The following is a 12972-nucleotide window of genomic DNA, read 5'->3' on the forward strand; positions in this document are numbered from 1 at the left end:
ATTTTACCTTATAGATATGATTATCTTTGTTAATGTAGGTTCACCAGTTTCAATAGGAAGCTTCAGAGGAAGACCTAAAATATGTTGTATTACATGGTTCCCAAGGTCTTCGCCAACACATGATAAATCGAGGGGAAAAAATTATTGGTTATGGATCCGCTATTAGTTGTTTATAATACTATATGAATAATGCAATAGATCAATTGGAGGTTTTAATGTTATTATAACAAGTTAAAGTGTGTTGTGTATAGGAATCAGGTGAAACATCTGGGAGTGTGCATGGAGAGGAGATACAAGCAAATGATGATTTGCTTGTTGCACAAAATCATCCAATAGTCATTCATAAACCTTGGCAGGAAACCGTTGTTGAATTTCAGCGAATGGGAGATAGAAATAATGAGGAGGGTGTTCAATGTGATGAACATTCCACACCCACAATTAATGTAGCACCTCCCAAAAAGAGGACAAAAAGGATTGATATGTGTTAAATTTTAATAACTTGAACGTGCATTGCTCTAGCTTCTAAGGAGCACACTAGGTTGTGAGGGTCCAAACATAAACTAATTATGTGTGCAACAAAACAAATTTTGAAGATACTTTGTTTTTTTGATGAGTACTTACATATTATGGGCATCACTAAGACTGTTGCAGGTCCTAACTTGTATTATTTGTTTGATTATGATCAATTTGATATGCTTATATTTGTGTTGTATGTAGATGACCTGGTCCTAAAAGTTAGTTAAAAAAACTCTATCCCATGGTGCAAGAAGAAACTGGCAAGTGAAGTTGACATGAAGGACATACACCTCATGTGTTATTTCTTGGTCTTGGAGGTTTGGCTGAGTTGAGGTGAGGTGGTCCTTGAATAGGGGTAAGTAAGCAATTGAGATTCTGAAGAAGTTTCGGATAATGGAAAATAAACCATAGGCTACTTTTATGATACATATTTTGAAGTTATCAGTAGATTAAGATTCAAATTTGGTTGATTCGTTAGCGTACAAAAAGTATATAGGTTCCCTAACATATCTGGTAGAATTTAGCAGTCAAATTGATGTGTGCATGAGATCCCTTATCTCACAAACAAGGGGGGCTCATACACCAATTTATTGTCCAGCTTGGCTGCTAATATATGGTTGAGCTGAGGTTGCTGCAAATATGCTCCATGGTCTGAGGTATGCGAGGTACTTAAAGGGCACACTGGCATAGTGCTTTGAGCTGCTGCATGCTTTAGTGGATTTTGACAGGGCCAGAGATGCAGGTGGCAAGAAGAGTGATTCATGGTTTTGTTTCAGCTTGGGTTCAAATATAATATCTTTGTTAGGATGGGATACCCATGTGTGCAAGTTGAAGAAGTCCCTTTCTGGGCTAAAGTAGCCTCTTGTGCTTGGTACTCATGGATTTATGAGTACTTACAGATTATGGGCGTCACTAAGACCGTTGGAGGTCCTAAATTTTAATATTTGTTTGATTATGATAAATTTGATATGCTTATATTTGTGTTGTATGTAGATTACCTGGTCCTAACAGTTAGTTTAAAAAACTCTATCCCATGGTGCAATAAGAAACTGGCAAGTGAAGTTGACATGTATTATTTCTTGGTCTTGGAGGTTTGGATGAGTTGAGGTGGGCTGGTCCTCGAACACGGGTAAGTAAGCAATTGAGATTCTGAAGAAGTTTAAGATAATGGACAATAAACCCTAGGCTACTTTTATGATACATATTTTGAAGTTTTCAGTAGATTCAGATTCAAATTTGGTTGATTCGTCAATGTACAAAAAGTAGATAGGTTCCCTAACATGTATGGTAGACTTTAGCAATCAAATTGTTATGTGGATGCGATCCCAATACACTGTCCTAGTCATCCCAGTTGTATAATGCACAGTTGTACCATTGTAACACTAACATAGGGACCAGAAGCTATGCTACTAGAAAGGATTAAAAGTAAAGTAGGATGATAAGACCTTAATGTCTTTGCATGTCAAACACTATGTAATAAATATTCAGGTTTGCACATGGAGTTCATAGGTTCAAGGGTAAAAGATTGAGATCTGTGGCCAGCCCTAATAGATTCAAGGTTTTTTGCTTCTGGACTGTAACATTATCTAAGAAACATTTTGTTTTCTCATTGAGTCTGTTGATTCAAAGTTAAAATCAATATTATCTAATAAATAGTTTCTTTTTAGCAAGAGCTAATAGATTCAAGGTTAAAACATTCAGGTCGGCAACTAGAGTTAATAACTTAATAGATCCATATTCAAGGTTAAGATATATATATTTTTTGGCCTGGGAAACACTATCTAATAAATATTCAGTTTGAAATAATAGTCTTTGGACAATCAAGTATTATTTAATAAATATTTTGAGTATTTTCAAAAACCTAGCGGTCATATATTCACTTTTAGAACATTAAAATAACAGTTTTTGTCTTGTCAAAATACCATATAATTGGTACTAGAGAATAATAGATTCAAATTTTTGAATATGAGGTTTGCACACAGTTATTATTTTATTCTGGTTAACCAAAATAGATCAGGTGAAAATGGATCTATTATTTATGGTAGTTCTTTAAATTTGGTATCTCAGTGAACTTTGCACCCAGCTTAAAAATAGATTGATAAAGATGGATATAATGCTGGTTGGTATTGGTAATGGGAGTTTATTCATAGTTTTTCTTATAATTTGGTATCTCTTTGAGGTTTGCAGCTGGTTGATGGATAGATCGTATTTTAGTTCGATCTACTCTATTTTTCATCTGGATTTAATACATCATGGATGGCTTTAATACATCATGGATTTTTGTGGACTTTAATGGTTAAGAAAATTCTATCATAGTGTATTAGGTTAAGATGGTTTATTTATTTATTTTCTCCTGTCTTTTGCTTAAGTTGATATATTCTTTGAGATTAAGATGCTTTTTTAATAGGTTTGATGAAGATTAATGTATTCTAGTTTACTAGGTTAATATTTTTTGTTTTAGTAATTTTTTTGTTCTCATCATCTTAAAGATAACATGAAGTTAAGATGAATCATTTTAGGTCTAAACTTTTTTGGTTTTAGGTTTAGTTAAGATTAGTCTCTTCTAGCTTGTGAGGTTAATTTGTTTTGTTTTACTTTTTTAGTTTTTTTAATTGTTTTACTTTTTTAGTTGTTTTTACCTAAGGTGATAAACTCTTGAACCGAGATTTTTTTGTCAGTTTTTTTAAATACTGACTTTTAAGCATTGAGGTGTGATATTTTCGAGGTTTAGATAGATTTATACTATCTTTAGGTTAGATTAAATGGAACTGATATTCTTACGGATTAGATAGATTTGTACATTCTTATGTTAGATTAAATGGAACTATGTTGGATTCTACTAGGTTATTTACAATTGTTTTAAGATAATGGTCAATAAGTTGAATAAATAATAATTTTTTTTTTTGTATTGGTGATCTCACTCAGGATAGTGACTGATATTCCTAGAGCCACAGATGCAGCTCAAGGCCAACTAGCCTTTTCACTTGGTGGACTGTGTGGATTACATAGTACTTGGCCTTCATTCCTTCTATTTTTAACAGTTCAAAATGCTGTTTAATTTCATTATTTTATTTCAGTGGTTGAGTTTACAAGTTTTTGCAGGGCATGAAATAGATATGTTGTGATTTGTGACATGATGTACTTTATATCCCATTAAATATTTTGGTCATCTTTTTTCCACATGCTTTGTAATACTAAGTACTTTTCTTGTCTATCAGCAGAAATCATGAAGTTCGATGCATGCAAAGGAGTATGCTTCTGGATACCCTTGCAAAAGAATTGGCTCCAGGAACGATCAGATTCAATGCTAAAGTTGTTTCCATTCAACAGTCTACAGATTCTTCTTTAACTATAGTAAAACTGGGAGATGGAATGCTTATCAAAGCTAAGGTAGCATCTTAAATCCAAACTTCTGACTCCCATTTGAAGTAGTAAAACTTGGGTGTAATTCTGACAAATTACCTGGCAGTTACGCTACAATAAGCCTTCTGAAGCTGAAGCAGAATAATTACATATGCTTGGAATGTAACAATGTAACAGAGTGCTGAGCCCCTCTAGAGACATCCTTCTATAGACTTTGATTCTCAAATGATATTTGAGGCATCCCTGTTCTCCTATGTTTTTTACCTGTTTTCTATGGAATTGGGATGAGAACAGGAATGCCACAAATATCATTTGATGCGTCTCTAGTTTTGTGGGAACGGCTCATTGGATGTCACTGGGACATCCCCTACATGAAGGGACCATTCTTAGGATATTCCCAGTAAGAAAGGCACTAGTTTGCCATTCTTGAAATTTGGTTCTATGTTGGAGCCATTGGTGAAATTCATTTTCTTGCCAATTCTTGCTGGAAGATAGAGTCATTAACCTTTGGCCCATTACAATGTCAACTTGTAAAGACAATTAAATCATTGGATAAAGATGCACCCTTTATACTACAACAAACCTTTCATAGGTTGTTTGAGACAAATAAAATGCAAGCTGAGTTGAGTTCATTGTTATATATCCATAAATAGAAGTTCTTCCTCAACTATACATTGTATATATTTAGGCCGATAGGCCTTCCTATGCATCAGCAATCATCAACACTTTTACCTTGCTCCGTTGGATCAGGTGAGACACTTTCAACCATTGATTTGAAGTGTGACTATGTTTTCCAAATATCCTTACTGCTTTTTCCCATTCTTTTATGTTACTCTTGAAGATATTTTTACTGCTTTTTCCATGCGAGTTGTTGTTGTTGTTCTTCCTTACATTTGACTATCAAAACAGTTAAAATAATAATGTTTAATAATGCCACTTATTTTGATCCTGCGGTGAGCTTTACCCTCCCTAACTGCCAACTGCTATCAACATGGGTGAGGAGTTAGATGTCAAACCTTCCAGTCTTTTGCACATGGACACCAGGACATGTACCCTTCCTAAAGCGACTCTAAGCTGCATCAGAACCCTGAGCATTGATATATAAATGGTGTAAATCCATTGCAGGCAATTACAGAAGATTATAATTGGTGATACATCCAAGCTGAGAATGGAAGAGATTAATGGTGATAACGCAGTAAGGAGGAGTTGCTTTCCTCCAGGTTTCATGTTTGGGATAGCAACTTCTGCTTATCAGGTACTGGTAATTCTTAGTTGCAGTCTATATTCTCTCTGCTTCTCAAGGTATTTAAATTACAGTCAAGAAAATGCAATGTGTAAAGGTCCTGCCATGCCAAATCAACGCGTAACATTGTTGTCTGCATTTATGATTAATGCAGTGTGAAGGAGCTGCCAACGAAGGTGGAAAAGGCCCAAGCATCTGGGACTCATTTTCACGAACACCAGGTCAGATTGTTTTTCTTCTTTGGGTTCACAGTTTGAGGAATCTCATTATCAGGACATGTATGTTGATGTGTGCTTTTTACTTTGCAATGCAGGAAAAATTCTTGATGGAAGCAACGTGATGTAGCAGTGGATCAGCTAATAAGCCTCCCATAAATGGATTGATCTTCTTCCATCGAATAGAAGAGCTAACCGCAACCTAGTAAAAAAAATGGTTTAGAATTCCAGGGCTCCTAATATGGTAGTTGTTAATGATATTGGGATTAGGTTAAATTCTTTGTATCTCATTCATAAATGAGAAAACATTATATAATTTTTCATATATCCTGTAGGAAGATGTAAAAATTATGAAAGATATGGGAGTGGATACCTACAGATTCTCGATTTCGTGGCCTCGCATATTTCCAAGTAAGCTCCAACAGAGAAAATTAATCACCAAACACATTCACAGTTCTAAATTTCCAGCAAATTTTATTAATTCTCATAGATGAATTTGATATCTATGATGTCCATTAACCAAATCTGTATAAATTATTGTAGAGGGAAAAGGAGAGATCAATGAGGAAGAAGTAGACTATTACAGTAACCTCATCAATGAACTCCTCCAGAATGGTTATATCCAATATTCTCACTTACTGTAGCTTGATTGATCTCACATGTAATGTAGCCTAATTATTAGGTTATGATCATCTCTTTCTCTGAATGGTGCTGATGGTAGGAATCCAAGCGTCTGTCACTTTGTTTCACTGGGATACTCCCCAGCCTCTGGAGGATGAATATGGAGGATTTCTGAGTCCAAACATAGTGTATGATTAGGATTTCCCCATTAGCAAAACTTAAGTTTCTGTACTTTGATATTCTGGAAGCAATGATGATGTAGCAGTGGATCAGTATCATTGTTATAAGGTATTATATATTTTTGAAATGGGAGTTAAGTTAAGGTAACGATTTAAGGTTATCTATGAGGTATTGATTGGGGTTTAGGTTTTTTTTGCTGGTTTACTGGTTACTGGTTTCAATTTCATGGGAGGAGTTGAGGATGGAAGTTATTTCATGGGAAGTTGGGCAACTAGGAACCTCACAAAATCCAAATACAATCCTAATAAGCGTCCCGTAAATGGATTGATATTCTTCCATCGAATAGAAGAGCTAATCGCGGCCTAGTAAAAAAAAATGGTTTAGAATTCGAGGGCTCCTAATATGGTAGTTGTTAATGATATCAGGATTAGTTAAATTCTTTGTATCTCATTTATAAATGAGAAACATTATATAATTTTTCATATATCCTGTAGGAAGATGTAAAAATGATGAAAGATATGGGAGTGGATACCTATAGATTCTCAATTTCTTGGCCTCGTATATTTCCAAGTAAGCTCCAACAGAGAAAATTAATCACCAAACGCATTCACAGTTCTCAATGTCCAGCAAATTTTATTAATTCTCATAGATGAATTTGATATCTATGATGTCCATTAACCAAATGTGTATAAATTATTGCAGAGGGAAAAGGAGAGATCAATGAGGAAGGAGTAGACTATTACAATAACCTCATCAATGAAATCCTCCAGAATGGCTTTATCCAAGATTCTCACTTACTGTAGCTTGATTGATCTCACATGTAATGTAGCCTATTTATTAGGTTCTGATCATCTCTTTCTCTGAACGGTGTTGATTGCAGGAATCCAAGCGTCTGTCACTTTGTTTCACTGGGATACTCCCCAGTCTCTGGAGGATGAATATGGAGGATTTCTGAGTCCAAACATAGTGTATGATTAGGATTTCCCCATTAGCAAAACTTAAGTTTCTGTACTTTGATATTCATGCTCTATGGATCACTCATTTTTATGTTATAATGATATCATGATGTAGGACTGATTTCACTGCCTATGCAGAAGCATGTTTCTGATTATTTGGTGATCGGGTTAAACAGTGGATAACATTCAACAAACCTTTTATATATTGTACCCTAGGATATGATGTCGGAATTCTTGCTCCTGGCCTCTGTGGTTTTCAGAGACCTGATGCAGATGAAATGTACACAGCGGGCCATTACATGCTTCTCGCACATGCAGCTACTGTGGAAGTATATAGGAGCAAATACAAGGTAGAGTAGTTATTCTACACACAAAAGCCTAAGGGAATTGAAGCTAACATCAGCTTTCATGATTATTTTTTTAATTGTTCAGCATGTAGATTGATGTCAAAAGACCCTAGAGCACATAAAAATGTTGATTTATGTACAAATGGATTTACAGTGGTTAAGCTATAAACATTATGGCAATGGGAAGTGCTCTGTTTTAGGGTTTGATCTTCAAATATATAGTTGGCTGACATACATTCATGGTAAGAGATGCAACAGAGGATGCAGTTACCAGGCGTACTGCATAAAAGGCTACTATATCCGGGATCCATTAGGCCCTAACTTATGAGGCAATAGGATACCCAATTAACTCGAACCTCAGCTTACTGATGATGATTTTCCAATTGCCCATCGCAGTAGTCTAATGGGGCGACCTTTTGGCCCTGTTTTGGACAGCTTTTCTGGTTGATTTTGCTCAAAATCTGTTGAAATATTAGGAAAATTGTAATTTAAAGTTATCGAGTCCCACAATTCATATACCTTGGGAAAACCTTGGGGTTTTCCAACGTGCTGAATCCATATCTGCATTCAAAAATACAATTTAAACAAGAGAACATTGTGATTTCACCATGAACCTTATAGAATAGGATAACTGGAAGAATATAATGATTAGCCTCTTTCCCAATTTGTTTTCATTGGAATCCTGCTATCCAATCTATGCTGAAATTTATTGCAATGGTAGATTTTGATAATATGAATACAACAATTTTGAAAACGCTACTATATTGGGATTATGCTTTACCATGTGAATTCAATATGTGCTATTTCATGATGCAAATGGAATGTTTACCTAATTTTCACAAAAATCCCTTATCCTACTCCTTCCATAAGATCTTCCCAATTTGATGGCTGAATTTTTATCTGATATATGAAATAAAAACCTATCATCCTACTCCTTCATGGTAGTTGTGAATGATGATAATTAGGCCACTTGAACGTTCTCATTGTCTTAGCTGTCACTAAAATTGTACATCTATACTGGGTTTGAAAGAGAAATGCATACAGAGACCAATAAGCCTGGCATCTGTTAAGTAGCCATGCCCCTTAGGCATCCCCATATCAACTGTATTATTGGAAGATTGAGATATTCGCACTATCAAATAAAACAGTTACAAAATGGCTTTTGATCCTGTTCAACATTGGATAGCTCCAAAGTTGGTATAATTATTTTTTACTTAGCAGTGTTCTAACTATACTTGAAATGGATGTGCAATGTGCATTTAAAAAGTTCATTAAGTTTTCGTTACTAGCTTCTCAGTTTTAGCTATGTTTTCGCTGCACTCACAAAGAGAGATTTGTGTTGTGAAAATATTTGCAAGTCGAGCAAAAGGGTTGTATAGGGCTTACATTAGTCTGCAACTGGACTTATCCTTATTCGTCATCTCAGGATGACCAAAATGCGGCACAGAGAGCGATTGATTTCATGCTTGGATGGTATTACTTGTCTCTAGTTTTGGATCCTTACAATTTAATATAAGATTCTTTTGTGGTCAGTTGTTTTTATGGCTTTTGTTAGGTGCATAAATTTTCTATCATCATATTTTCTTATTTTCTTACAGTACTCTGTTCCACTATGACTTTTTGTATGGCAGGTTTATCGATCCAGTAATATCAGGGGACTACCCATTTACAATGAGAGATAGGCTCGGTGATCATTTGCTAAAGTTCAATGAGCAAGGATCTGAATAGTTAAAAGGATCCTTCGACTTCCTCGAAATGAATTATTATACAAGTCAGTACGCAATTAATTGTTTGGACCCAACCAAGGCGAACTCTGGCTGGAACAGGGATAGCAGAGCCAACTTCATCTGTAAGGCCTCATCATTTACTATCATTCTGTTCACATGTAACAAACTAAGGATAAAATCCAGTAGTATATCCAGGAAGTTCTTCCTACTTACTAACATTTGATTTGCATTTGACTTGATTTCTACAGTAGAGCATAGTGAGGTGCCAATATGAGTCAAGGTATGCTAAAATATTTAGAACAATACTTACACACAAATATTGATATTCAAGCTTAAAATTGAGCTCAAATTATGTAGTTTAATTTAAAAGCTAAAGCCACAGATGCTGATATATATCTGTAACATTTGCACAGGCATCCTTTTGGCTTTATGTGTATGCACTAGCGCTAAGGGATTTCCTAATCTACAAAAAACAACGGTATAACAATCCACCAATATTTATAACAGAAAATGGTAAGTAAATCACATTACCTATTTTCATTTCATTTTTGGTTTCAATAGATGGAGACATAACACTAAAATTTTGGTTGCAAGAGTGAATGATTTCCCCGTGGAAAACTCTGATCCATTGCTTGATGAGGCACTGAATGATACATGGCATATAAATTATTGTTCAGAGCATCTGCACTACATACTTCAAGCTATAAGGTACTCATGAAGCACTGTAACATTCATAATCTATTTCATTCCATTATTTTATATATTGTAATTGGACACAAAAGAGTAGATGAGTATAAATCTTTATACAAAAAAAGAGCATACGAGTATAAATCTTTATAGTGCACAGTACCTGTGGTGCACTATTGGATACAAGTGTAGTTTTAATTATTGCTTTTTCCAAAGCAGAGAAGGGAAAATCTGAAAGCTATAATATGATGTTTTGCAGGGAAGGTGCAGATGCCTGTGGATTCTTTGCTTGGTCGCTTATGGATAAATTTGAATGGGGATTTGGTTATACATCTCGATTTGGTTTTATTTATATCGATTATAAAGATGGTTTGAAGAGATACCCTAAAGCATCTGAACATTGTTATAAAAGGTTCTTGTTGGAATGATCAAAACCTTGTGTCATATGCCACTGAGCTTAGTGATTCAACTTATGAATAATTACAGGTAACCAAAAAATTTGGTTTCTCTGGTAGAGAACTATTTAGCAGAAAATGAAAATAGATTTCTAGTCTTTGCTTTCAGTGAGGACTAACATCCTTTGAGTTTTCTTCGATCTTCAAGACAAACTATTTCCACTATTAAAACATAAATAGATATAAGGTAGAGGGTAGGCAATATTTAGCTGGCCAGAGGCCAAGACTACTTTATGTAACCCAAAGTATAATCGTGAACAACTATAGCTTGTATTGAAACACTTGCATATAGGCAATGAAGCACATAAAGTTCCATCGTAAGTTGCACATGTACATAATCAAAATGTTTGCTATTAAATAATTTAAGAATCAATACACATTTTAGCCTAGGAGACCATGACCATATACAACAATGATAATAGAAAAATTATTTCCCAACTTAATATTCAACCTTAGTTTTATTTTCTTGTTTATAATCCAGGAAACCATGGTAAGAAGGCCTGTAGATCCAGAGGAGGAGCTCAAAATGATGGCTGAAGAAGTCTGTGGTTATGTGGAAGCTGTTCTGAATAGTCTTGCTGCAAATGTTCCCAAAGTAAGACATCAATTTGGATGAGCACACAATACAACCATACAAATCTTAGTGTTTATTCAGTCCATGATACTTGAATTGATGATTTGATGATTTGCAGGCTGTGGTGCTTTGTCAAGTTGAGAAAGCCAGGGATGAAATGCTAACCCAACTTTATAGCTAAGTCAGGTAAGGTTTAATGACAAAATGTGGTTAAGGTACTTTAATAATTAGTTTGATTATTTTCCCATTTGTGTATTTGACCAAACTGATTTTGATTTTCACTTGAAATCAGGTCTCTTGGGACTTTACGAAAGTAGTGTTTTTTGTCATCCTCTGTAGGTGTAGTAGACACCTGTTGATTGGAGCACTATACATTTGAGCTTTTGGGGTGCCTTTTCAACTTTTTGTTTAAAAAGGTCCTACATGGATTTAAACTTGGATCGATCCCAAGAGAACTTTTGACTTATCAATTCTATTTTCCCGTGTTGATATGTATGTAGTGTGGGCTCAGTAGCAACACCTTTTAACCTCAATATCAATGACAATGGAGCAACTATGAGCCCTTTTTTGGTTCCTTTTTATCAGCACTCTGTTTTACTCGTTTATGTCTCTTTATTTTGAATTTTAATTTAATTTAATTTTGAATTTATAGACAGACTATGTTATTGGTTGTTTTGATCAATACTGGTTTGTTTTTCCTACTTCTGTTGGCATTTTCCTCGTTGAATTGGCAAGGGTTCTATATTTTTCCACTTACATTTATTTGAATTTAATTTAGTTTAATTTTGAATTTATAGACAAACTCTGTTATTGGTTGATTTGATCAATATTGGTTTGCTTTTCCTGTTTCTGTTGGCATTTTCCTGATTGAATTGGCGAGGGTTCCATGTTTTTCCACTTCTATTTATTTTTTTCCTTCTTATTTACTGATTGGGATTTTGTTTGTTGCAGTATTCATGGGCAATGTGAAGTTATCATGTTTGATGTTACTACACAATTGACTTACAAGAATGTCCCAACGTGGCACAGAGATCTTTGCAGGTATCTATTTTGCAGAGGGGTTGGATCTCTAAGTAGAAATGAAGGTTCCTTAATTGTGTGGTGGCACAACTGCCTGAACCGATTAGCTAAATATCTTTTTGAATTTCAGGGTATGTGAGAACATTCCTATTGTTCTTTGTGGAAACAAGGTTGATGTGAAGAATAGGCAAGTGAAAGCTAAGCAAATTACTTTTCATAGAAAGAAGAATCTTCAGTACTATGAGATATCTGCAAAAGGTAACTACAACTTTGAGAAGCCATTCCTGTACTTGGCACGGAAGCTCTCAGGGTGAGCCTTTAATCTAGTTTCTGATGCTCCCTAATATGAATGCTATATTAAAAAATTTGCATTGATTCTATAATGGGTTATTTTTATAGGGATCCAAACCTTCATTTTGTGGAGTCACCTGCTCTTACTCCTCTTGAGGTTTAGATAGACCTTGCAACCCAACAACAGTAAGTAGAATGTTATTTTCTTATTATTTTTTGTTAACTTTTATTGAAATAATTTGTTCCATTTCTAAAAGATTGAAACTTTAGCTTACAATGTTTTATGTTGTCAGGTACGAGGCAGAACTTGTAGCAGCTGCGGCCCAACCCCTTCTAGATGACGATGATGATGCTTTTGAATAGCTTTGTTAAGATGCTTTTGCATATTTAGGGATTGGCGGATTCAATTAGTTTTGTATCATTGGAGTTTGCTCTTGATTTCCGACATTTAATTCTGATTTGTATTTGGGGCTTAGAATAGCATTATTATATCTCTCTATATGTGATTTGGGTATTGTGCAGATGTTTTCATCGGTGGAGTTGGCCAAGATATCTTAGTTCAACTCCATTACAGAGCTATTTTTATATGCTAAGACAGTTTTTTCCGTTATATACTCTTTCACATTTTGCACAAGAACTTTTTGTACTCTTCAAATATTTCAAGAATGCTCAAGTGCCTTTCATTGTGTACTATTGGGGGAAATGCTATTTGCGATGATTGTTGCTTGTAATATATTATGGCTTGTTAAAACTTTCTTTGAAAATTCTAGCTATGTT

At 34.8% G+C, this 12972-nt stretch overlaps 1 protein-coding gene and 1 pseudogene across 1 annotated transcript; both read left to right on the top strand.

Moving 5' to 3' along the window:
* The first annotated feature begins 5047 nt into the window (after positions 1-5047).
* Positions 5048-10283, top strand: LOC149139729 (beta-glucosidase 12-like; annotated as a pseudogene).
* An 805-nt stretch (positions 10284-11088) lies between these two features.
* LOC149139730 (GTP-binding nuclear protein Ran1B-like) lies at positions 11089-12558 on the top strand. The gene is made up of 4 exons (XM_089450803.1): positions 11089-11099; positions 11836-11925; positions 12035-12214; positions 12489-12558. The coding sequence occupies exons 1-4, from the start codon at positions 11089-11091 to the stop codon at positions 12556-12558; spliced, it is 351 nt and encodes a 116-aa protein (XP_089306929.1).
* Positions 12559-12972: the final 414 nt, after the last annotated feature.

This window comes from Pinus tabuliformis, chromosome X, assembly GCF_031772625.1.
Source record: "Pinus tabuliformis cultivar Carrire ecotype Pingquan chromosome X, CPIR1, whole genome shotgun sequence".
In the NCBI taxonomy this organism is placed as follows: domain Eukaryota; kingdom Viridiplantae; phylum Streptophyta; class Pinopsida; order Pinales; family Pinaceae; genus Pinus; species Pinus tabuliformis.

Coding starts and splice junctions, on each gene's coding strand:
- LOC149139730 (XM_089450803.1), top strand. Junction 11,926..12,034: donor TGGCACAGAGATCTTTGCAG/GTATCTATTTTG, acceptor TTTGAATTTCAG/GGTATGTGAGAACATTCCTA. Junction 12,215..12,488: donor TTGGCACGGAAGCTCTCAGG/GTGAGCCTTTAA, acceptor TTATGTTGTCAG/GTACGAGGCAGAACTTGTAG.